General features: G+C 37.3%; 1 protein-coding gene across 8 annotated transcripts in view; it reads right to left on the reverse strand.

Moving 5' to 3' along the window:
- Positions 1–1,633: 1,633 nt before the first annotated feature.
- Positions 1,634–24,389, reverse strand: part of LOC129774749 (anoctamin-8) — a 106,874-nt gene continuing 84,118 nt past the window's right edge. For 3 of the 8 annotated variants that reach the window (XM_055778684.1, XM_055778683.1, XM_055778680.1), the window contains 6 exons: positions 24,125–24,232; positions 23,652–23,862; positions 23,381–23,494; positions 20,624–20,768; positions 11,977–12,113; positions 1,634–11,924 (listed from right to left, as the gene is read on the reverse strand). In XM_055778684.1, the coding sequence (XP_055634659.1) occupies positions 11,739–11,924; positions 11,977–12,113; positions 20,624–20,768; positions 23,381–23,494; positions 23,652–23,862; positions 24,125–24,232 (901 nt within the window). In that variant the 3' untranslated portion in view covers positions 1,634–11,738. The remainder of the gene's footprint in view (positions 11,925–11,976; positions 12,114–20,623; positions 20,769–23,380; positions 23,495–23,651; positions 23,863–24,124; positions 24,233–24,389) is intronic. The other 5 variants (XM_055778682.1, XM_055778681.1, XM_055778685.1 and 2 more) reach the window with 5 other exon arrangements.

Here is a 24,389-nt window from a genome sequence, read left to right on the forward strand (position 1 = left end):
AATACGTATTCAAAAAGAATAATAATAAAAATGGAAATAATAAATACTTTGCTAGTTCCTCAGCAATTTGATACAACTCAACGGACTGCGAAACTGAATTCCATCAATGTAATTTCGCGCAGTGTTAGTTACACAACTTTATCAGAGCCTATTTCCGTTATCAACATTAATTTTGATGGTTAAACACAACTCTTACGAATTCGAATGCGTAGATATCGAATAACACCTCCAGAGATAATTTGAGCAGCTCTAAGTCGTCGAGCAGCTGGAGGTGACAATTTTATCGCCCATCGGACGGTTTCGACAAGTGTCGTCACAGCTATCACAACACCAATACGACACGGCTGCAGAGTGAGCAAATAATTTGTCACCTTTGTTAAATATATGTTATTTATTCAAACCGAATTGAGTTCGATATCGTATACAGCGGGGTTTATCTTCGATACGTGGTATTTATATCGTTTAGAAACCCGATAAAGATGAGTTAAATGGATAATATTTTAATTTGAAAATAGTCTCGTTAATGCTAATCTACATTTTATGATGATGCGTTAAGATCAGCGCTTCGATATGATCGAGTCCGATCCACTGCGGAAGAAACGGTGTGGAATAAAATCGAATGGAGATATTTTTCTTCGTTAATAACACTTCACATTATTGAATATTCCATCTGAAACCCATATTTAATCTATGAAGCAATTAGAGAAGTATACTTCCGCAAAAGGCAACAATATTTCTCATTCAGCGTAACGATGTTTACACCGGATTCCCAGGAACAACGGACACCGTCCATGGCTTCAACTTTTACGCGGCATGAGGGCAATCTGTACTTGTTCTCGGATTAAAAGATTGCTGAGAAAAATGTTTTTGAAACGCAGCGAGGTAAAATTGCTCACCGGTACAAGACACAACATATCTTTTTGCTCCACATATCACCTAGACAGCACCGGCTTGTTATCTCCTCGGCCAGCGCAAACCTATTCGGCTGGACTGTAAATTACAAACTTACAATTATAATTACAACCTAAAAGTACACCCAGGAGAGGACAGCTATGCGCGAGAAGCTGACCGTAAACTGGAGTAAGACTCGCTACATCACATATAAATCAAAAAAACATAATTAATTTAATCACTATGAAATTTTTGAGGCGAGGGCAAAAACACATACGGATTTTTAATTGCGCTTAGTTTCTTTCCCATTCATCACCTCCGGGTCATTCATATGGCCAGGCAGAGATGCTGTACACTTTGGTGTCGCTGCTGGTTCATCACGTTCCGCCATTGGTCGTTGATGTTTGTGGGATTTAAAGCGCTCCTCAGTGGAAAGACGACAACACACATTATCGTTTAAAAGTTAAACAATCATTATGGCCTTCGGATCGTCTTAGAACTATGAGACGTTTTCCAAAGGAATGCAACTTACATCTTGGTTATTTCAGTGCCTAGAAACTACAGTGCTGAAATTTCTACTGTTCAGTTGTTGAACAGTAAACCTAAGGGGTTTCAACAGGATGCTCCTCCGTTATTTGTTGTCCACAATGTTAAGACTGAATTTATTGCTTCTCGATCCGTTGACATTTCCGGTGTATAAATGATTGCACAATATTTATCTCATAAATCAAAACAACATGCATTTTCAAGTAACATCAACATTTTATTCCTGAAAAGAAATATTGTACAGTTCTTATCGAATATTTGATTTAACTAATCAACTTTTACTGCGTTTATTTTAGCTCTGATATATTCAACAACGTCTTTTAATTTGTTTGAATTTAGATTAGTAGTTTAGCTGGTGTGCAAATTGAAACTCTGCTACTTGGTGGGTTCCATACACGAAGGAAACAATAGAAACTAAACGTTTAGAAACTAACAATAAGCCGACAAAAATGGCGTTTATAAAAAGTGTACGCACGCAATCAACGATCATCAATTCACAATGCCTAACATAAAGTTTGCGATGCTCGATATTTGAGAAAATTCGGTTCAAATGCGATCTTTTCAAGAGTAATAATCTGCATTCCAATTTTTTTTTTGTTTTCAATGCTTTCAATTCAAATCAATGGCATTAGCATTTAATTATGGAACATAAGATAAATTGCAATAAAAATTGGTTGAAAACTATACAACGTCAATGGACGTAGCAAAATTTCTATTTATGCTTAGGATTAGGAATAGCTTCTGTCGATTTTGTGATTGGATTAATGTTCGTAATTTTTCCGTTGAGAGATGAAGATTTTTCCAGAGGAAGTAAACTACAATGAGTAGAGAAGGGCTCTGTCTTCTTGCTAGGGATAAAATTGCTATGTACAAAGACTAGATAGTATAGTTGACTTCAATTGTTGTAGTGTTTCTCGTGTGAGAGTTGTGCTTACGGTATCATTTCAGCTGTCAGAATAGGATGCTATACATCGGTGAGAATTGGATCTATGCAATTCAGCTGAATTCTCATATGAAGACGGCTTTGGGTTGTGTGCTGCCTGGCTCGCTAAATTTCGCCTGATTTAATTGACTCGACGGATTCATTTCACTATTGTTTAGATGCAAACTAGGCCCAGTGGCAACTGTATGCCGTAAGCAGTAAATATAGGAATATGCTATGTTTGATTATTTTGTAAATATTATTGCATTGTGTTTTACATTCCGTAAATGAACAGATATGGCATGTATCGTGAATAGAACGGAACGGCTTCAACTGATTATCAGATATAAGCCCAACATCAGTGCTTTAGTCGATTGTCAGCGTAAACTATAGTTGAGGCATGCTGTTAGCACAGAGAATAGACGTACGAGCAACATTATAGATAATGTGGGTTCACCTTAATGTGAACATCTTAATTCAAATAATCTAAAAAAAAACCGTCTTTTTCAAACATCGTTTGAAATTTCATGATGCTTCAAATGTTTTCTGATTGATGAAAAAAAAATTAAAAATTTGATGAAATGAGAAATTTAAAGAAAAACTAGATTTACACCTCAGCATTAAAAAAGAATATCAATAGTTCTACTACACTGCGTTTCATAACTATAGAACCACTCCATTTTCCTGAGTTTTCAGAGATATGTAAGAAGTTTGTTGGATTGAAGTATATAGTGTAGGACATAATAACTAACTTCATTTATAAGACTGGCCAATTGAGCTTTATTGTTGTGTCCAGACGCAAAACCTTTATAAAACTAAAATTCCAGTGTTTCATAACTATAGAACCAGATGGAAAAAATCTCACTCTTTTACAAAATTAACGTCAATGTCACATGAATTACAATAAGTTTCCAATTCGTAAGACACCTATAGTTCTCAAACAGTTCAAATAACCCATTCGGGGTGGTTTCAACCAAGCTGCGACATGTTGTAGTGTGTATTTAGTTCTACGCAGAGTATACTGCTCGTTTAAGCTCTTCAAATCACTCATACTGCTTGTAAACTGCATCTACTATTCGTACCATCACTACTCGTAAGTTCTTGACAGGATTTTGATTTGGTTAACCAGTCCAGAATCTGAGCCCCTATTCGTTAAACCATGCCATGATCTTCCGGATTTTACAAATTGATGCCAAATTACCCAATTATACCATTGTATATGATGCTAAAACAACAGTAAATGATTCTGAGGTACTTTGTTGCACTTCTGACTGTTCATTCTTGTTGATGGTAAGCTATCTAAACCAGGCGTTTTCGAGAAAATTCTCCCCATGCCATAAAAATCCCATCACCAAAGCTCCGGGTCCAAAACCTAATGTGGAGCCCAATCCCATGGGTTTCACTATTCCAGGAGAACCTCTCCGATGAAAAAAAAACCAACTTGAATAGAATTCCTTCATATTGGAAAGTCTCACGGAACGTGTCATGTAATGTTTCAACTCTTGATTTTGCATGCGGCAGTTTGATGGTTTGAGGAAAATATTTTCAAAAAGACCTGGTTCAGACAGCTTTTCATTAACACGAACGCACAGTCAGAAGTCATTTACTTTTGTTTTAGCATCAAAAACACCGTGATAATTGGGTAATTTGGCATCAATTCTTAAAATCCGGAAGGTCATGACAGAGTTTAATGAATAGGGGCTTCAGATTCTGGACTGGTCAGGTTGTTTACCAAATCAAAATCCCATCAAGAACTTATGAGGAGTGATCGTACGAATTGTAAATGCAGTTTACATGCAGTATGAGTGATTTGAAGAACTTAAACGAGCAGTATTCTCTGCGTTGAACGAGATACATACTACAACATGGCGCAGCTTGGTCGAAACCGCCCCGAATGGGTTATTTGAACTGATTGAGAACTAAAGATGTCCTACAAATTATAAAACTTATTGTAATTCATGTGAAATTGACGTTAATTTTGTGTAGGAGTAAGATTTTTTCCATCTGGTTCTATAGTTATGAAACACTGGAATATAAGTTTTTTGAATGTTTCGCGCCTGGACATAACAATAAAGTTCAGATGACCAGTCTATTATATGAAGATAGTTATTATATCCTACACTACATACTTCAATTCAACCGACTTCTTACATATCTCTGGAAACTCAGAAAAATGGAGTGATTCTATAGTTGCTGTATGTATCGTATGTCCAAATGACTCCAGCTTACCCTACAGTTCACTCAAAACATCTAGACTTCGTCCAAGTATTTATGAACATGAATGCTACAACGTATTCGTCTTATAATTGAATCTCCCTATTCGGAATGAGACGCAAAGAATAGCAGTAAAACAGGTAATGTTCTACTTTTGGACCATTCATCTATGTGAGTAGTCTCGGAATTTCCGTAACAGTTGTTTTCATTGAGGGAATAGATTTCAAGAATATTTCTCATATTTTATTCTCCGTCAGATGATAAATAATTCATTTCAGCAGCGTAGTCAGCGGGTGGAAAACCCGACATTTGCCGGGGGCGCTGACCCTTTGGGGCGCCAAAATCCAAGAATTTTCAATAGCATTTTTTCCCGTATTATATTTCATCTTTCAATCGAGTAAAAAACATCCATCATGAAAGAAGCAACTGCTTCTGTACGTACATGAAACCGACGTAACAAGTAAACTCCTCAACCCTTTAAAAGGCCGTGGTAATATACAGTGAAAACTCTCTATAGTGACATCGCAAGGGACCGTCGTTATAGAGAATTGACGCTATAAAGAACTGTCGCTTTAAAAAATTCGGATGTTGTTATAGAGAAAGAAACGCTCGAGTTCACACGAAACAACCAAATTGAATTATTTCGAAAAAAAACAACAAAACATTGAACAATATATACAAAATTCAGCTCATTTGTCCCCTAACCCTTTTTGTTCAATGAAAAAAAATGAAATGCTGTTCTTTGGTAAATTTGTGTCTGTGGATAAATCAGCATAAATAGTTTGGAAAGCATCTTCTAGCTGGATTTAAGAGGATGGGCTTATAGTTCCACTGTCAACTACTTCGTCAGACACTGAATGAGTTTCATCATCAATGTCGTCTGGCGATGACATAATAAAAACATTGCAAGAGCAATGTTTTTATTATGTCATCGCCAGACAAAGTTGCTCCTTCGCATAAGTAGTTGTCAAAAGTCACATAGTCTGGATTAGAAGCCAGACATAGAAGGTATAATCGAAGTTTGTATTTATTGGTCGTATTTTTTCAAATATCATCGAAGGTATAATCGAAGTTTGTATTTACAAATGATATTTGAAAATACTATCCATTTATAACCAAACCTTCAAAAGAATAAAAGCACTTCCAATGCTTCCATTATTCCAAGTTCAAGTGGTTGAAGCACAGAGGTCATGTGTAGAGGAAAATATTGCAGTTTGCAATTTCACGATTTTTTTTTGGATATTTAGATAGATAATGTTTAAAAACATTTAAAAACATCTCTTGCACTGTTTTTGCGGGAATGAATTTTGTTTGCGCCAGGATCATTTTGAGCTGAGTCATGCGGATAGAATAAATTGGTTGTTAAACATAATCCAATAGAAAAGAAAAAAAGAGATCCAATAATTAGGAGGGGGAAAAGTGCTTCTTTTCTTATAAAAATCCACTACATAGAGAATGCATTGTTATTAAAGGCAAAAATAATCCAATTAATGAAAATGAACGAACAACATTTTTTCACCAAATATGCGTTCTAAATCATGAGGGCTCAACTGACATTTTGGTAGATACTGAAATTTCAGTATTGTTCTTAAAACTTAATTATAATTCAATTTTACTTACACACAGTATCGCTGAGTTTGTTTCTCACTGGAATCACGAGAGCTTCAGAGCGATCACGTCACTTTCAAAAGTTATTTTTTTGATTGCCCTTTTGTTTTACGAAATGGTACAGCTGATTATGTGCAGCAGAATTGGAACAGAATTTCAAAATTTACCGTTAGCAGAATCGCATCTGAATATGTTTTCAGGTTTGGTATCATGTTTCAAATTTAAATTTCTCCGTTTTTGTAAAGTATCCGAGAATTTATATTAGTTATGCGCGAACAGATGGTTAATGTTCGCAAAACTTAACATAGACTATTTTCGCTCATGGTCATATACTAAATTCCATTTAGCTAATTATTATACTGCCGATCTACGCATAGTTTTCCCATGTTACTTTTTGACAATTTTCACTTTTCTCCATTAAACGATGTTTTTATACATAATCTACTTGAAAAACACAGAAAAAGTTATTGTTTATTCCCAGATTTTGAAAAACAACACCAAGCTCAATTGTTCCATGTTGATATTCTAGGCATAATTGTCCCGTCATGTATTTTTTGAAGATCCATAATAAATCAATAGGTTCAAGTACAAGAATTTAAGGCCACGCTTTCAGCAACGCTAATTCACTCATTTCTAGTTTGGAAGAGCGAGCTGATTTTCAAAAAAATAAGAAAAAAAGTTCAACAGAACACGTATACACCTTGTTAGTGAATGCCTAATAACATTGAGATTTATATTCTGCGAAGGTGTTGCAGATTATTTGTTTTATGCATAACCTTCCGGAAAAAATACTCTTAAAAGCTTATTGTTTGTTCCCAGTATTTCAAAAAACAACATCAAGTTCAATTGTTCCATGTTGATATTCTAGGCATGAATTTTTAAACTTATAATCAAAGTTGATTGATTCAAGTGAGGGGAATTTTTCACATTTCATTGGACAATAGTTTACTGCTCATAAAAAGCCCGGTGTATTGCTAAACTGAAATGCTTGAAGCTTCTGGTAGACTAATATGCTAGGAAACTATGATTGCGTTTTTCTCAGTTGCTGATTTTGGAACTTGAGACAACTATGCGTAGAACGGCAGTATAGCACTGTGAATGGAGGGGCATTAAAAACTGTCGCAATAGAGAATGATATGTATGAGCGGTAATGTGTCGCTACAGGGAATGGTCGTTACAGAGAAATGTCGCAATGAAGAAAAGAATTTTTATGCGATTTTGAAGGGAGCTTTGGACATGTCGTTATAGAAGGAATTGTCTCTATATAAATTGTCGCTATAGAGAGCTTTGACTGTATTGCCACCCACGAACAATATTTTTTCGCTGCACTTGGAATTTTATTTCAATATTTTGCTTAACAAAAGACTTTTAAAGATATCTGGTGATACTCAATTTTTTTGGGCTGCTAAAAATGTACGATATTAATTTGGGAGATATTTTTATGTAGAAAAATCGCGATTTTGGAGCGCCGGCTGAAAATTACGTTGAAATTCGTTGAAAATGCAACAAGTTGATTAGTTTTTCACTGTAAGCGTTCTATTTAGTAAGATTACGCAGTTTCTCAATAAATTAAATGATGGATTTGATGAAAAGTTCAAATTTTAAATTTTTTGTTTGTTAGTCTATTCAAAAGGTTATTAGTTTTCGCTTCCCTAGAAATATTGATTTAATTTTTGCAAAACCCAAATAAAGTGAACTTACAAGGTAGCGGCAAACAGTGTTTTTGTGGTTAACTGGCAGTGGCAACTATGTTGCCACCAATTTTATCAACTGATTCAATCCTTTATTTTTTAATCAAAGCTAAATATGAAGTTTGAATCGATTCCTTACCTAGTTTCCACGGCCTTTTAAAGGCTTAGAGCCTTGCGTGCATGATTCGAGGAGATGAAAAAGTTTAATCATGTCATTCAGTGTGCAAATGAAAAGTGTATTCTACTTGGAATCCCTGACAATTTATAAGCTACTCAACCACGGAAAACAAACAAAAAACTAGAAACTCCATAGCCCCATAACGATTGGAGATAGCTTTTGACTGGAGGTTATCTCTGTATTCGAGAAAATAATATTGCAGTTGGATTTTTCATTTATAACAAAAGACGGACTAACATCTATGAGCATGTATTAATTGAAGCAGGCTGCGTCAAATTTCGGACGGAAGTGTTCTTCAGACGTTGATACAGAGGATCTTGTATCAGAGGTGAAAGTGTTCAAGACGCAGCTACAGCGCTACGAATTTTCCTGACGCTTGCAGTTATAGTGGTATCGTGCGAACACAGTTTCAGCAAGCTTGAATTGTTTAAAAGCTATCTGTGTTCTAGAATGAACCTAAGCCTTGGTAATACATTCGATCTTCAAGAATCGTTAGCAGACCTTAATTTAGATGTAATTGTGGATCAGTTTTCTTCAGCTAAAGCTCGCAAACCAAACGTTTGATTAGATAATAAACGAATCTGGTAATGATATTTCTAGCCTTCTAGAATTCGAATTATCGATTAGATGTTGATCGCAAACTGATTAAGAGGATTTTCCTCTCATGCAATCACATAGCTAAATGGTATATGCTGTCAGAAATCATTGAATTTCTTATCTGAAATCAATGAACGACTTCGCGTTTTCCTGTTTTTTTGGTAAGTAGGAGGCTGTGTCGCGCTACGTGCTTATAATGATAACCTTGCCGATAACGCTCATGCTTTATTGAAATATCCCACCTTGTGTGCACATACACTGAGAGACATTTCTAGTGAATATAACTTTTTTTTTTGATAAATGCTATGAACCAATAGCAATTTTCCACCGTACTAATGATTGATGTATCCAACGAGGAGAAATTGGTAAACATATATGTCAAGCAGAATAATTATTCTTCCTCTTTTCCTTTGTTTACGAAGGCTTTAAATCATTTGATTCATTCGTCTCCGAGCAGAACCATGATATGTAAGCCCAATATCGGCTACATTTTCTCGGAGAAAATGCACGTATGTGGGGGAAATGCGGTTAAAATGAACACCCTAAGGTTTGAGGCGAATGAACTACAAAGTTTAAAGCCTCTTAAAAACAAAGAAGAAGAACACCCTAAGGAATATGCCCATTTAATGCTTCCGCATATCGCTATAATCTTCGTTCTTCGAAAAATATCTTAGCTTAACTAATTGTTGTGTAAGATATCAAACAGTTTTTATTCTAAAAAATAAAAATAGTACATATTTATTTAAAAGAAAAAAAGTTGTAAAATGAAACATTTTTTTAGTGTGCGGCTAATTAACCGTGGTCAAACGAACACCTGTACATATCATGTTAAATGGGTTAGATTTATACGTTGTTTCATGTCCAAATTTGTTTGAATAATTATTGAGAAAATAGATATATCCATGAAATGATCTGGGCTTATTCACCTAGAGTAGTAATTAGAATTTTCTCATACGTACAAAAACGTAATAAGAAACACATAACGCTTCACATATTGAGGATTGGTTTCGTTTGGGGTAGCATATTTTCCCAGGATCAAAGCCACAAAAGCAACACCATGTGAAAAGTATATCAGCTCCAGAAAACATAGAAAACATGAAATCAAACAAAATATATGTTTACCTCTAATCGAATATGTGAACAGTCGTCCAAACTGATAATTTGTCGAAGATATCAGGTCGAATAACTTAAATTTCACGGGAAATTCCTTAAATACGATGCGCGCAAAATTGCATCTGAATGGATGCTGTGAGAGAAATTTCTGTTTTATTTTTTTTTTCTACATTTGACAGTTTCATGAATAACAGGGTTTCTTAAATAGCTTCATATGTTCTAAGAATAGGATAATCAAGAAGTGTAGTGTAGTTTTTAGCTGAATTATCGGTATTTGAGCACCGGTTCATTTAACCAACACTATTCATTTCAACCGCATCTCCCCTATTAGAACTATATCAAAACTGTAACCTCCGTATTGCCTTACGGCAACAACAAAAAAATATTAATACGCGCTTTTCTCACCACATTCTTCAGATATGACAACAATCAAGTTTACTTATGTTATCGAGTAAAATATACTAACCTCCGGAAGGGTTGTACATTGTATCTGACATTCATTTTACAGGTCAAGAGAGCGGAAAAAAATATGGCGTCGTTTGCTGTCTTTATCGCTCTATTTTTGTAGCGTCCCTGTTGAAATACCCATTAGTTTAACTAATAGTTTGATAAGAAGAAAAACAACAGAACCACTCAATACTAAAGTAATAGAAAAATTTTAATAAAAAAATAATGACACCAAAATTAATAATGGATTATGACTGTGATGACATCCGGACAAGTTTTACCGTATTGATGAAATGTTACCCACGCTATTTTGAATGAACTTGTATGACTATTCTCCATGCTGAGAGTACATTGTATTGGCAATTATTGTAAGCAACACTTTGAAAATTTTGTATCGTTTTTTGTCTTTGCATTATTTGATGAAATATTCATTTTCTACAAGTAGGAATGAAGAAACGATCGTATAAATACACTCATTACATTAACACCGTTTGTTAACAACTAAATTGCATCATTTGCCGGAATAACCTGCAAGCACTGGCTGTAGTTCGATAATAAAAGGAGTGGTGTGGAGATATGTAGTTGATTCATTGGGATTCAATTCCGATTCAAAATCGATCTGAATTTCCGAAAAACGTAGTTGGTAAAGATTCGTTCGTTTCTTCATTCATACTTGTGGAAATTGAAGCTGTGATATAAAAACCTGCGAGGAATGAAATATCAAAATACACCATTTCGTTAAACTCATTCGCAAGTCGCACTTATTCTCAACTTTTCAACTGTACTCGATAAGGAAATGAAAGCCAAAAAGCTCGTAATAGTTGAAATGATTATACAATATGATTCGTGCGAAACGATTGTGTTTGGCTAAGTTAGTTACCGATTGTACTGTTCACATGCTGAAAAATTGATCATAGCACAAAAAGATCTGTCAAACATTTCAAAATTATGATTTGCAGTAAAAATCTGCCGCATTTACTACTTATTTTTTAAACATTTAATCAAGCTGGCGCACTAAATAATGTAGTTTTTTTTGTAATTTTCTCTTTGGCCGCTATATAGCACAAGTGTTCGTATCGATCCTATTCAATTTTGTAAAAAATATGTCCAAAACTATTATCGAACTTTAGTCATCTTATGCGGGGATACAGCTTCATACCTTCGATAGCTCATCCGACGAACCATAACCACCATCAGCCTTTTTTATTCACTAAATTGTATTTCCTGATGTAATTTCTACTCTTAGATTACCTACTGTAAAATGCATGAACATCTACGCCCTATTGCAGATGACTAGGATTAAAATATGTTTCAAACTGTTTTCGCCACAAGCTTCCCGTAATGTACAGTTCATTCTGATCTGCGCGTATACTGCGCGTATATATATATATATATATTTTCACATTCCAAACATATTCAACATAATCAGACCTTAGTTTTAGGATGACTGTGTGCTAATATTTAAGGAATTTCTCCGTTTTATGCTGTACAACATTCAATTCCCCGTGGTGACTGATGCCGACGTCCAATTTTACGTATTTCCTGAGCCGTTGTTGTTGTTGCTGTGGGTATGGGTACTGCTGCTGCTGTTGCCGGTGTGGGATTCGTTTCTGCTGTGGTTAAGATTTAGTTGATTGAGGACATCGTCCACTTGGATCAGTTGTTCGATAGGAATCAGTGACAGTTCACCACCTGGTGGAGGCGCCGGAAGTGCATCCTACAATTGTAACAATGAAGTACAAACTGAAAATATATTTATGAATGTTTACTCTCGCTTCCTGAGCTGCCTTCTCGGCACGTTTTGCTCGTTGCTCCTTTAGTTTCAGAGAAAATATTGCCACTGAACGCGCTCGCTTTACCAGGCTCTGCTTGAGGCGTGATTTCTTCGCTGCTAGCTCAGCAGCTGCTGTAAAAGGAGCGAAAAAGATGAAAAGGTTTTCATTCAGCTCTGCTTAGGTTTCGTAATAAAATAAAATAAAAGTAATTAAATCACATTTCACAAATCATACATTTCCGTAGATGTTTTATTACTATAGTCTTCACCCCAACAATTCCACCAATATACACAACTGATTTGCGTTTCAGTTCATCTACAGTTCTATTGCATTTCGTGCATATGATTGTGCTATGAGTCTCACTTGTCACTTTTGTTTCAGCGCACAGTTCGAGAGGCTCAGCATTTTTTTATAATTCGTTTATTTTTACAGGCTCACTTACAGTTCAACAATTGTACTATGATAAAGGATGTCCCACATCAAATTGCATCACGGAAAAAACGCTGTAGCTTCAGACAATAAAATATAGGGTTGGGGAAAAAGAAATGTCGTACGTCCGTCCGTCCTTATTTTCAAAAAACTCGGACAGCCAATTTTCGCAAGCCTCTTTTGAGGCCAACTTAGTATCACCAAGAGCGTTTTGCATAGACCGGAAGAGATGATAATCACTTGGAGCCAGGTCCGGACTATGCGGTGGGTGCAATAGGACATCCCAACCGACCTACCGTAGGTTCTGGCGGGTCATCAAAGATGTGTGAGGCCGAGCGTTGTCCTGGTGGAAAACAACACCATTCCTATTGTTCATTTCTGGCCGCTTCTGGTCTGCTTCAAACGGTTAAGCTGCTCACAGTAGAGAACCGAGTTGAAGGTCTGGCCGTAGTTGAGCAGCTCATAGTGGATGATTCCCTTCCAATACCACCAAACACACAGCAAAACCTTCCTGGCCGTCAATCCGGGCTTGGCGATTATTTGGGCCGGCTCACCGCGCATCGACCACGACTTTTTTCGTTTTAGGTTGTCGTACGTGATCCACTTTTCATCACCAGTCACCATCTTCTTCGCAAAATGAGTCGAGTTTGTTCCGTTTCAGCAGTGCATCGCAGGCGTTGATTCGGTCTAAAAGATTTTTTTGCGTCAACTCGTGTGACACCCACACATCCAGCTTTTTTTGGAATCCAATCTTCTGCAAATGGTTCCAAACGGTTTTATGGTCTATACCCAGTTCCTGGCCAATCGAGCGAATGCTCACATGCCGGTCTACTTGGATGATTTCAACCAGAGATCGAAATGCTCGCCGATTTGAGACGAAAAACATCTATTTTCACCCACAGAGAAACATAGCTGAAAATATAGGAGGCGAAAGAATATTATACGCTCACTTCGATTCCCGCGAGAAACGCAGAGCCGATTTTTATTTTTCGGTGAGTTATGATTGCCGAAAAATGTTCTCGTTTTCAGTGACTCCTTGATGCCGATAATGGTTTTTCACTTCCCCAGTACAGCTGAAAACATGCGGCAATATTGGGTTTCATCGTGAAGTGAACATGAGATGTATTAATATTTGTACAATTCACATGCTGTCCAAATGCAGATCGTTTGGACGCTGCTCTAACAGACTAATGTTGGTAGAGTTAGCTTTGAATTTCGCTCCATATTTTCAGTACCAAATGAGAGACGAAAAAGCATTCTCGTTGAACTTCCGAGATAGAGATTTTCGACATCTCTTTTTCTCTGAAAAAGAATTTTCGGTGAAAAGGAAGAGACGAAAATATCAACAATACACAGTTCATCGAAAACTAGATTGATTGAATGAATATTTATCGCGCAGCCGAGCGAGAATTTCGATCTCTGATTTCAACGATTTTCTCGGTTTCCACGACAATTGGCCTACCAGTACGGGGTGTATCTTCGACAGCCACTACACCAGAACGAAATCGATCAAACCAACGCTGTGCTGTGCAAATCGTTACAGTATCGGGTCCATAAACTACATGAATTTTTTCGGCCGCCTTCGTTGCAGTTTTACCTCGCAGGTAGTAAAAACGTAAAATATGGCAAATTTCTTGCTTGGTGGACTCCATCTTTGACGCACTATAACTTGAGGACAAGGACAATCACAACACTGTCAAAACGACACTTGTAGCACAGATTGTCGTCTTTAAATAGCCGTATAGTATGACCCGATGCGATAAGTACAACACAACATATGTTTAAGTGTTGCCATATATTGACAATATACGACACTTCTTTTTCCCCAACCCAATATACACTAAGTGAATTAAAAATAGCACCACTGCGTTTTTTGGCGATTTCATTCAAAATTCCCTGTATAAATATCTGATTTTGCATCACAGCTTGCCTTTGTCCTGTATATCATCTTTTGCCAACATTATGATGGTTATTCTGTGGACTGTTTACATTTAATTCCAACATTTCCAAAAAATCAGTGCGAAATATAAATAGCACCACCCTGTAATAAATTCACCCTTTCCTCCTCCTTTCGACAGGTGTTTGTTATGATTTTCAAAATAGTCGAAGTGGTGTTCAAAGTGGGTTCGTTTGGTAGTGAGATCAAAGTTTTCCTATGTCATTCAGACATCATGGGTCGATCAAAGCATCTTACGTTCGAGGAAAAGGTGAAAATCAAAGCCTACAACGATGCAGGCCGCTCTAATAGAGAAATCGATCGAAAGATTCATCGGGCACACACGGCTGTTGGAATTTTCTTGAAAAACGGTCATAAAGGTGACCGCGTTGAGAAACAGGAAAAGAAAAGTAAGCTCTCGGCGATGGATATACGGAGAATTCGTAGAATTGCAGTGAACCAGAAAAGAACAGGACCGAGGATTGGAACAACGTGCTCTTTTCGGTTGAAAAAAGTTCAACCTTGATGGAACAGATGGCTGGCAGTACTAACGACAATGCTGCTATCCATAACTCAAAACTGACAAAAGCGTGGTTTTCTGATAGAAATATCGAAGTTCTTGATTGGCCAGCCTGTTCTCCGGATTTGAACCCCATCGAAAACCTTTGGTCTATACTCGCGCGCCGTATTTACGAGAATGGCAAGCAATTTGACAACGTAAACATGCTCAAATGTCGAATTCGAGAGTGTTGGCAGCGAATCGATCAGAATACTATTCAAATTTGATTTTTACAATAAAAAGAAATGATGCTATTTTTATTTCGCATACTTTTTTTATTTTTCATTCTTAGGGTGCTCATACACTGTTTGACCGAAGCCAAATATTTGGCTCTTTTTGACAGATAAAATTTGGTCAACGTGTACTGATCAAATATATTCTACACAAAACACGACAAGCAAATATTCAATTATTGGATGCCTAAAATATTTTTTCAGTCTGTTCTTCGAACCTGTCGGTACATGGTTAGGTTACCTTGAATATTTCAGTTGAATTTTCCATGTTCGGTGTTTGATATTGTTTACTACTGTTGAAAATTGAAGAGTGGCAAACAAAATAGTGTTTGTACAAATATCAAATCAAACCTTATCTGTCAAAAAATATCAAATATTTGACCTCCGGGCAAACAGTGTACGGCCACCTTTATTGATTGTATTCGTTTTTTTTTTTAGTTTACATGATCTCGGGACCAAGGACGCTCTATATTCTATATCTTTCCTTGAAAGCTTTTTACATAACAGATCCAAAATTCAAAGGGCGTTGTTTTTTGCTCTTGAGTTATGATTTTTCAAAATCAACCAATGGTCTACTGCAATGAACTATTGGACCGATTCAGTTAACGACATATCAAATCAAAGCCAATGAGCTAGTCTTGTTTAAAAAAGTATTACACTCGGAAAAAAATCGGATTTTGTTTTCGTAGTTATTGATTGTAATTGTTATTCATAGTTTACATGGCTTCGGGATCAAGGGCACAATATTTTTTAATATTCTTCCTTGAAAGCTTTTGGCATATTTATTTCATTAAACTTCAATACCATAACCGGCAAGCGAGCCCAAATCATGTATTTCTTGGCAAACTTTGAAAGTTTCTGCTTCCTTACTTCCTCCGGAACATCAAACTTGTGCTGGGCGGTGAAGAACAGTATCCTCGGAAGCTGCCGGAAGTTCACCTTGACGTGAGTCTCATCATCTATGATGAGACAATGAGGCTTCGTCAGCATCTAGGTGTACAGTTTCCAGACCCATTACTTTTCCACCGTATTTTGCCGGTCGTCACGATTTGGAGCCTTCTGTACTCTGTAAGTATGTCCCTCCAGGTCCTTGGCTCTCTGAATGAAAGACTTGGACAGATTAAATTTTTTGGCCACATCCCTGTTAAAAGCCTCACGACACGCTTGTGATGCTGATCACTAATAGAACATCCATTCTGACCGCATTTCTCCTTCTGTTCGATGCTCAGAGTTTCGTGATAACAAATCAATTCGCGGGTGACGCCATTTTTTCAAATTTTCGAAACACTGACAGCGATAAAAGTACAGTGTAAATAATACACTCTAAACTACTTCTACCGAAATTTCCAGGAGAATAACCGATTTTACGTAATTTAAACTTTACAAGATTATCTATATAGATTTTGTCGTGTAACGTTCGCACCATTGTTGGTGACATTCAAGCAAGGTCTCAAATAAACGCTTTCGGCGATTTTCATTTGATACTGTCATCGGAAAGTACAAGAAGTTCTGCAATTTGAACATCGTGAGACACCGTTTTGTCGCAAATTCCTAATAATAATACTAATACTAAATTTTCATTTTAATTAAGATTTCTGTATAAAAGATCATTTGTTCATGCATTTAAAGTCGATTATTACTTTTTCCTAGAACTTAACATGAAAACATAAAAAAATAGTTAAAACAACTATTATTATTGTTATTATTATTATTATTATTACAAAAAATGGAAAACCGATACATTTTTACGGAATTTGCTAACGCAAACATTTTATCACTGGTTTTGATAATCACTTTTTTACAAATGCTTAGTATTGAAAATTATAGTCCGATGTGATATCTGTAAATGATGTAAATGAAGCCGATAACCCGAAGAATGTTAGGGTTTTCATTAGAGAAATTCCACCCCAAATAGGCTCCAAAACAACAAATTTTGACGTGACCCTCTCCGATTTTATTGAAACTTGGTACTTATGATGATAGTGCGCTACACATACAACGTCCCGTCACCGTGAAGTCAACGTAAAGGAATGAAATGTCAAATATTCTCCCATCAAAATCGTATGGTAGCATTCACATACCCAATCACCGGCAACTTTGATGTCGGCAAAATAAGTCCAAGAGAATAGTTGACGGGACGGTGGCGCTGTATGTGTAGCGCACTGATGAATTCTTCTTGAATGGCGTTAACGTTCCCTGTGGAACTTTTGCCTCTCAACGTATGAATTAACTAGCGTCATTTATTAATACTTAGTTGAGATTTTTAAGCCAAATAACACGCCTAGAATGCCACAGTGCAAGTCAAAGGAAATTTCTTTGACGAAAAAATTCCCCGGCCAGAACGGGAATCGAACCCGAACACCCGGCATGACAATGTGAGACGCTAACCACTCGGCCACGGGTGCATGATGAACTACCCAAAATTCCAATTTTCATTATGTTATGATCAATTTTAATTACGACTGATTTTTTTAAGGGCGTATGCAGAAACATTGAACTCATATTAAAAAAATCGTATCTCAAAATCCAGATGTCCGATTCAAATATTATCGTTGACAAAGTTGGTAGAAAATAAATGAACCATTTGGGAAAAATCACATTTAAAATGTACTGTTAGAATTTTTTTGGTATATTTTTATTGAAAAGCCTTTCAAATTTAACAAAGTTATACGTACAGTGGTGCCGGGGTAAACTCACCAAAATGGAGATTTGAATTTTTGAATTTTCAATACATAGTTAAATCGTAACCATTTAGGAAACGTAACAGAAAAATTGAATCTACATTCGATTCTACATAAATAGAACGTTTTATACAAGGGCTAACCGTTCTCGAGATATAACCTTTCCTTTATAGTGAAAATAATGTTGATGAAATTTCTATACGATGTCGAAACCATAATCCAGCATGTCTAGCAGCAGTATGCATTTTCTAATATTTCACGAACATGATTTTAATTATATTAAATTGGTTATATCTCGAGAATGGTTAGTTATAGGATAAAACGTTATATATATATATATATATATATATATATATATATATTTGTTCATGTAGAATCGCATGGAGATTTAATTTTTCATGTTACTTTCCTTAAATGGTAACTATTTCACAAAGTATTGAAATTCCATAAATTTTCAAAATATAATACACTGGATTCTTTTTTTTATGCGATTTGTTTAACATTACGTGACTTTTTTTAACGATTTTCTTGAAATTACGCGATTTTTTTAACGCGATTTGATCCGAAAATTTTCTGCGTGCCTACGCTGAAACGCGAGCGCTCGCACAAACACACACTTACACACACGCACACAAGCACACACTTACACACACGCACCCAAGCACGCATACGCACAAACATGCACGCGCACAAACCACTTAACACGTTGAGCCCCGCGTCGGTCCCTAGGGGACCGACTAGAGGACGTTAAGCTTTTTAGTAGGAAAGCGCTGACTAACTGGGACTGACAGTTACAAAATAAGAAAATGAAAATATATTCGATTTATTTGGAAAGCGCAACAAAAAAAATCGAGGCTCAACGTGTTAAAGCTTGGGAACATATAGTAGTCGCTGGGGCCAAATCTGGACAATATGGTGGGTGAGCAACCTATTGGAATCGTAATTGGTCCAACTTGGCCATAGCTTTTAAGGACGTATGCAACGGTGTGCTGTCGTGATGGTACATAACTTTTTTTCTTCGCCATATGGGGCCGTTTTTTCTTTATTTCGTCGTTCAGTTTGTCCAATAACGCTGCATAATACTCTCCGGTAATTATTTTTCTATTCTGCAGGTAATCGATGAAGATTATGCCATGCGCATCCCAAACAACGAAGGCTAAAACCATCCCAGCCGACCGTTGCTCTTTTGGTCGCTTCGGCTGGCACCAGCTGTTGAATCATCAACGCGCCGCTGTTTTTGGTCGACGATCAGCAAACGCGGCACCCGTCTTCGGATAGCTTTTTCATGTTCAGAATGTCGTGCAAAATGTATCCCACTCGTTCTTTTGGAATGCCTACAGGCTCAGCTAACTCGCGTAGCTTCGCTTTACGATCGTTCAAAACGAGTCGATGCACTTGTATTACGATTTATGGATTCGTAGCCTATTTAGGTTTTCCAGAGCGAGGTGCATCAGCGGTGCTTGTACGGCCCATCTCAGATTCACTAAACCACCGATAAACTGTTGTTCCCGAAGGAGCAGAAGTGGGATGATGTTTCGTCAACCACTGCATTGATTGTTCAGGAGTTTTTTTTCCATCAAAAAACAATGTTTGATCGAAATACGTATTCCTTCTTTTCCATTTTCGAAACTTAACGTGGGTGGTCTGTAAGACGCAAAAGGTGGTCTTCAAGCGTATGCTGATATAGATTAGACAGGTGATCACCAGGTTTGTGAATCTAATTGCGGGCTCTTCATTTCGTATTGTTGGTGGTGCGGTTAGCTGGGCAGCAAGAAACAAATCTGCGTCACATCAAGATCGACCGGTGCCTTGTTCAGAAGCTTGCCAAGAACTCCTTTGGACCCACAAATTGTTAAAAGATTTTCATGAGCCGGTGAATAAAATCCTGCAAAATCCGAGAGAGGACAACCAAAAGCTTCATTCATCAATTGAAGCCGGATAGTCTCGAACAAAGATCCAAAGAAATTTAATAGTACACCAAGAACCTGCTACAACATTGTGCCAGGTACGTTTTATTTTACCTGAACGGATCTAGGAGGAGTGTCTAGGCGCGGAACCTAACGACGATCTCATGGACAAACAATCAAGTAGACCAACAATATTTGAAGTATCATAATTGTTTATACAATATTCAAAGTATATATTCAAAGTTTCTAAGTACAATATCCGCGGAAAAGTCTTTTTGGTGAATACCTGATAATTCATTTCACTAACCGTATCATAACGACGTATTCATAACATTGTAATCCCACACAAAGTTGGAATAAAACAGTGAACAGTGATTTTTTTTATTTTACTGAACCCCACATGGGTTTCTAGAACTTGACTTATCTTTGGCCCTTCTCCTGATTAATCTAGTATTTAGGGGTCGCAACTTCCCATCATAACGGCTGTTTTAGGAAAGTATTGACAATGGAAGCATCCTGAACTCTTAGTTCGGTGTTATTTTTTGCAAGAGATTCGGTTCCATTGGCACCGAACTCGTTTGAGGCCCAAATCCTCAAGATCCAGATAAGATCCGAATGATACCTTGGTGACTTCAGCTATCTTGATGATTACCGGTTTGTGAATTTCAAGTTAAAAATCTCTATGATTTCAACGACGTTTTTTTAGTTTTCGATAACGTTTTTGATAAACGAGTTAGAGCATCCAACCATTGTAAAAAAAATTGTTGCAGATGTGAATCCTCAGAAACTACATTGATGAAAATTGCACAATTCTGAATTGTAATGAGAATAAGGAAGCTTTGTTGTTCAACACAATGCAAATCCTTTTTTTGTGTTTGTTTTTTTTTTTGTCTTACCTTTATCTTCCTCCTCGGTTTGTGCTTTCACGGACGGTGCACTCGTGCTAGTTCCCGACTGTTCGCTGACTTTGGGCACCATAGTGTTCCACGACGGTGCCGCCTTCAGTAGCTCCGAATCGGATCCCGTTGCCAACTCCTGATGCTGTAAACGTTTAAACAGAGAGTTATTATAGTGCCAAAGTGTATTGGCGAGGCTTCTACAATCAGATACATTTTGACGTGAATTATGTCTATCATCGCAAGGCTTTGTAATGTGAGTAATGTTTGTTGAAACACAGCGGGCAGAAATTAAAAAGTATAATCGAGAGCAGGTATTTTTGTGCGTGCTTTCTTACACGAAATTTGTTTATCTCAGATCAAATAGTGATTTCGTGGGTGAGATTCAAAATGAGAATGGGCAAAATGTATGTAAACTGATAGAAACGAACAATAATTGATACAATAATGTTTGAAGACACTATTTCAATCCGATTTGGTGCAGTGCAATAATGTAGGTTCACAAATCAACACGAAATGCGTTACAAAGAATGTTTATTTTATTTAAAAAAATGTCCTTGACTCTCCGCAGTGATTTGGTCTGTAGTTCGTGTTTAGGGTTTCCTCGAGAATGTCTGTGCAATCTTTTTGAAGGTCATCATTTCAGCATTTTCTACTCATCGTTCAATGCTTTTTCGCTAGGTAGAAATTAAAATTACAGTGGATCAGACGAATGCGATACGATGCATCAAAATAGCACTCATTAAGTTAGCATAATAACATGTAGATGGTGTCGTTATTCACGAATTCGTCGAATTCATCATTCACGAATTCGGACACCTCTAGACACTTCAATTTTACAATTTGAGGCTCGATTTCTGATTCATGCTGATGACGTCACATTTCGTCAATAATCACAATGTTGTACAATGAAAGAGATTTGGATACTTCTGACTGACTTTACTTCAACAGTAAATCAATTTGTACAGAACGAGGAAATTCTATACAACAATGTGAGCATATACAGGGTTTTCCAACTTTAAATTCCGAAAGTAAATTGAAATAAAACACACTTAGAATTCGAATTTCGATTAAACTTTTATTTCAAATTAAAGTTTGGTTTATGCCATTATGTGTGAAATACAACATCATTCAAATGTCCACCTAGGGCTTCCTCGCACACCTTGATCCGGAACAGGTAATTTTCGATGACTTTTCGACACATATGGGGTGGTATCTCGGTCATAACTACACGAATGTTGTCTTTCAAATGTTCAAGAGTGCGGAGAGTTGGCATAGACACGGTCTTTCGCATAACCCCACAAAAAAAAGTCTAGCGGGTTCAAATCGCATGATCTGGACGGCCAATTGGCATCACCAAAACGCGAAATTATGCGTCCCTCAAATTTCGTTTGCAATATGGCCATGTTCGGTCGTGTTGTTTGGCACGTGGGGCCGTCCTGCTGAAACCACATGTCATCTGTATCAATATCTTCAATTTGTGGCAAAAAAAATCGGTTAACATGAGGCCATAGCGCTCACCATTCACAGTTACCGTCTCGCCGTCCTCATTTTCAAAGAAATACGGCCCGGTAACTCCACCAGACCATAATGCGCACCAAACAGTGACTTTTGGCGGATGCAATGGCCTCTCAACAATCATGTGTGGATTTTCTGAGCCCCATATACGGAAATTTTGAGTGTTCACATAGCCATCGAGCTCGAAATGTGCCTCATCGCTGAAGAAAATTTGATGCGAAAATTCAGCATTTTGTTGCTGTTGTTCGTTCACCCAATCGACGTATGCTCGACGCATTCCATGGTCACCACGCTCTAATTTTTGTACCAGTTGGACTTTATATGGATGTAGGTGCAAGTCCAAATGCAAAATTCGCCACAATGATGTGTTTGACAAGCCCAATTGCTGAGCACGCCGTGGAATCGAAACATTCGGGTCATCCTCCACACTGGCAGCAACAGCAGCAATATTTTCGGCCGAACGCATATTACGATGATGCACAGGTTTCATAATATCCGCTACGGATCCAGTTTGTTCGAGTTTACGCACTACATTAGCGATTGTGTGCTCTGTAGGCCGTCCATGACGACCAAAATCCGTCCGTAATGCTCGAAAAACATTTGCCGGTTTTTCATCATTTTTATAGTATAATTTAACAAAATTAACACGTTGTGCGATGCTAAAACGATCCATTTTGTAAAATGGCAGACATTCAACTAACGATATGACGCTTTGGTTGACAGCTATGTCAAACGGTTGTCAGCGCAGGGCTGTATACTTTCGGAAGCCCGAAATGGAAAACCCTGTATGTTCAACTTTTAATAACATCCTACCAGATTGCACGATTTACGTAATAACACTGTAGAATCTTATTATGACAAACAAAACAACAAAAATACAATATGTAATATTTTTTGGACTGATCACATACATAAATATCGATTTTGCATGCATGCGAGACAAAGCAAACGAAAAACGAATCTTTTGAAAAAGTGCTACAATGAGATTGGGCATTGTTCTAATAACAGTAGAAATTATTCCTAGATATAGATATATAGATATATCCAATTCAGAGATGTGCAAGCGGCAGCCCGCTACATCTCGAAATACTTAATCTAGAACAGTATTTCTTAAGTGCAACAATTATCGTTTGTTTGCAATTTAGTGAACACGGTGCGGTGTAGGCCAATTGTGAATTCCAGCTGCACAAACAATAAGAGGTACGCCATCGAAACAAAAAATGCATCGCTTGCAGTTACCTTCGCTACAATACAGTCGGTGCTTCTGTGAATAATGGAAGGATCTACGGCCTTCAAACGCTTGGCCCACTCGGCACCTCCACTGGGCCCGATCGTGAGATGGTGTTCGGTGTGCTTTTAGTTTGTTATTATATATTTGAGAGAATTGTAATTGCAGTGTTAACATGATGTGGCGGCCAGTACGAGAGGAAGGTTCAAAGTGTGACAGACAAGCGAGAGAAGAGAAAGAAGAAGGGAAACACACGTGGTTAGTATTAAAAGGTTCAGATACCTTCAGTCGGCTCACCTCGATGTTAGGCATCCATTCCTTGGACTTGTTACGCGGTCGGAAGGGTGGTATTTCGGCTATCCTTGGCGGGGAAGCATTCGCCAACGGACTCTGGCTGACCGGCGAGTGCATTGTGGAGTGTGCTTGCTTGCGAAAAGGTGGAATCTCTGGAATCTGTATAGGTGGCGAGGATATTCGGGGGCTCATAGTTTCACTGAAATTGTCAACGAAAAGGGGGTCACCACGGTTAACTGGTTCTTCGTTCAACTAACATCCAATCGTTCTAGGTATCGCATAGTAAACCGAATTATGTGAGAATCAGGAATATTTTAAAATGAGGCGCAAGCTGAAGACATTTTTGAAAAAACAAAACAAAGGTTGCAAATTTGGCGAGTTTGGACAATATAAGCGTTCTATAGTACGAAAAATAAACATCTAGATGGTTTGAAAAAGGGGAAAATTTCAAAAAATCATACCCAAGATTGATGCTTCGCTTATCGTGAATACTATAACTGTGTTTCATCGACTCTCCACGGTATGGCGGAATTTCGGCGAGTTTAATGCTTGGCTTCTTTGGGCATGCACTATAATTGTAATTATAAAAAATGTGTAGCAAAAATACTGGAAATATATCGAGAAAAAGGCCGAGAGCAATCGGAACAATTTGAAATCATTTTTCAAGATTGACGAAATGACTGTGGATTTTTCTCAGATTTCATATTACTCAGAGTGTTCTCCACC

Source organism: Toxorhynchites rutilus, chromosome 3 (assembly GCF_029784135.1).
Source record: "Toxorhynchites rutilus septentrionalis strain SRP chromosome 3, ASM2978413v1, whole genome shotgun sequence".
In the NCBI taxonomy this organism is placed as follows: Eukaryota; Metazoa; Arthropoda; class Insecta; order Diptera; family Culicidae; genus Toxorhynchites; species Toxorhynchites rutilus.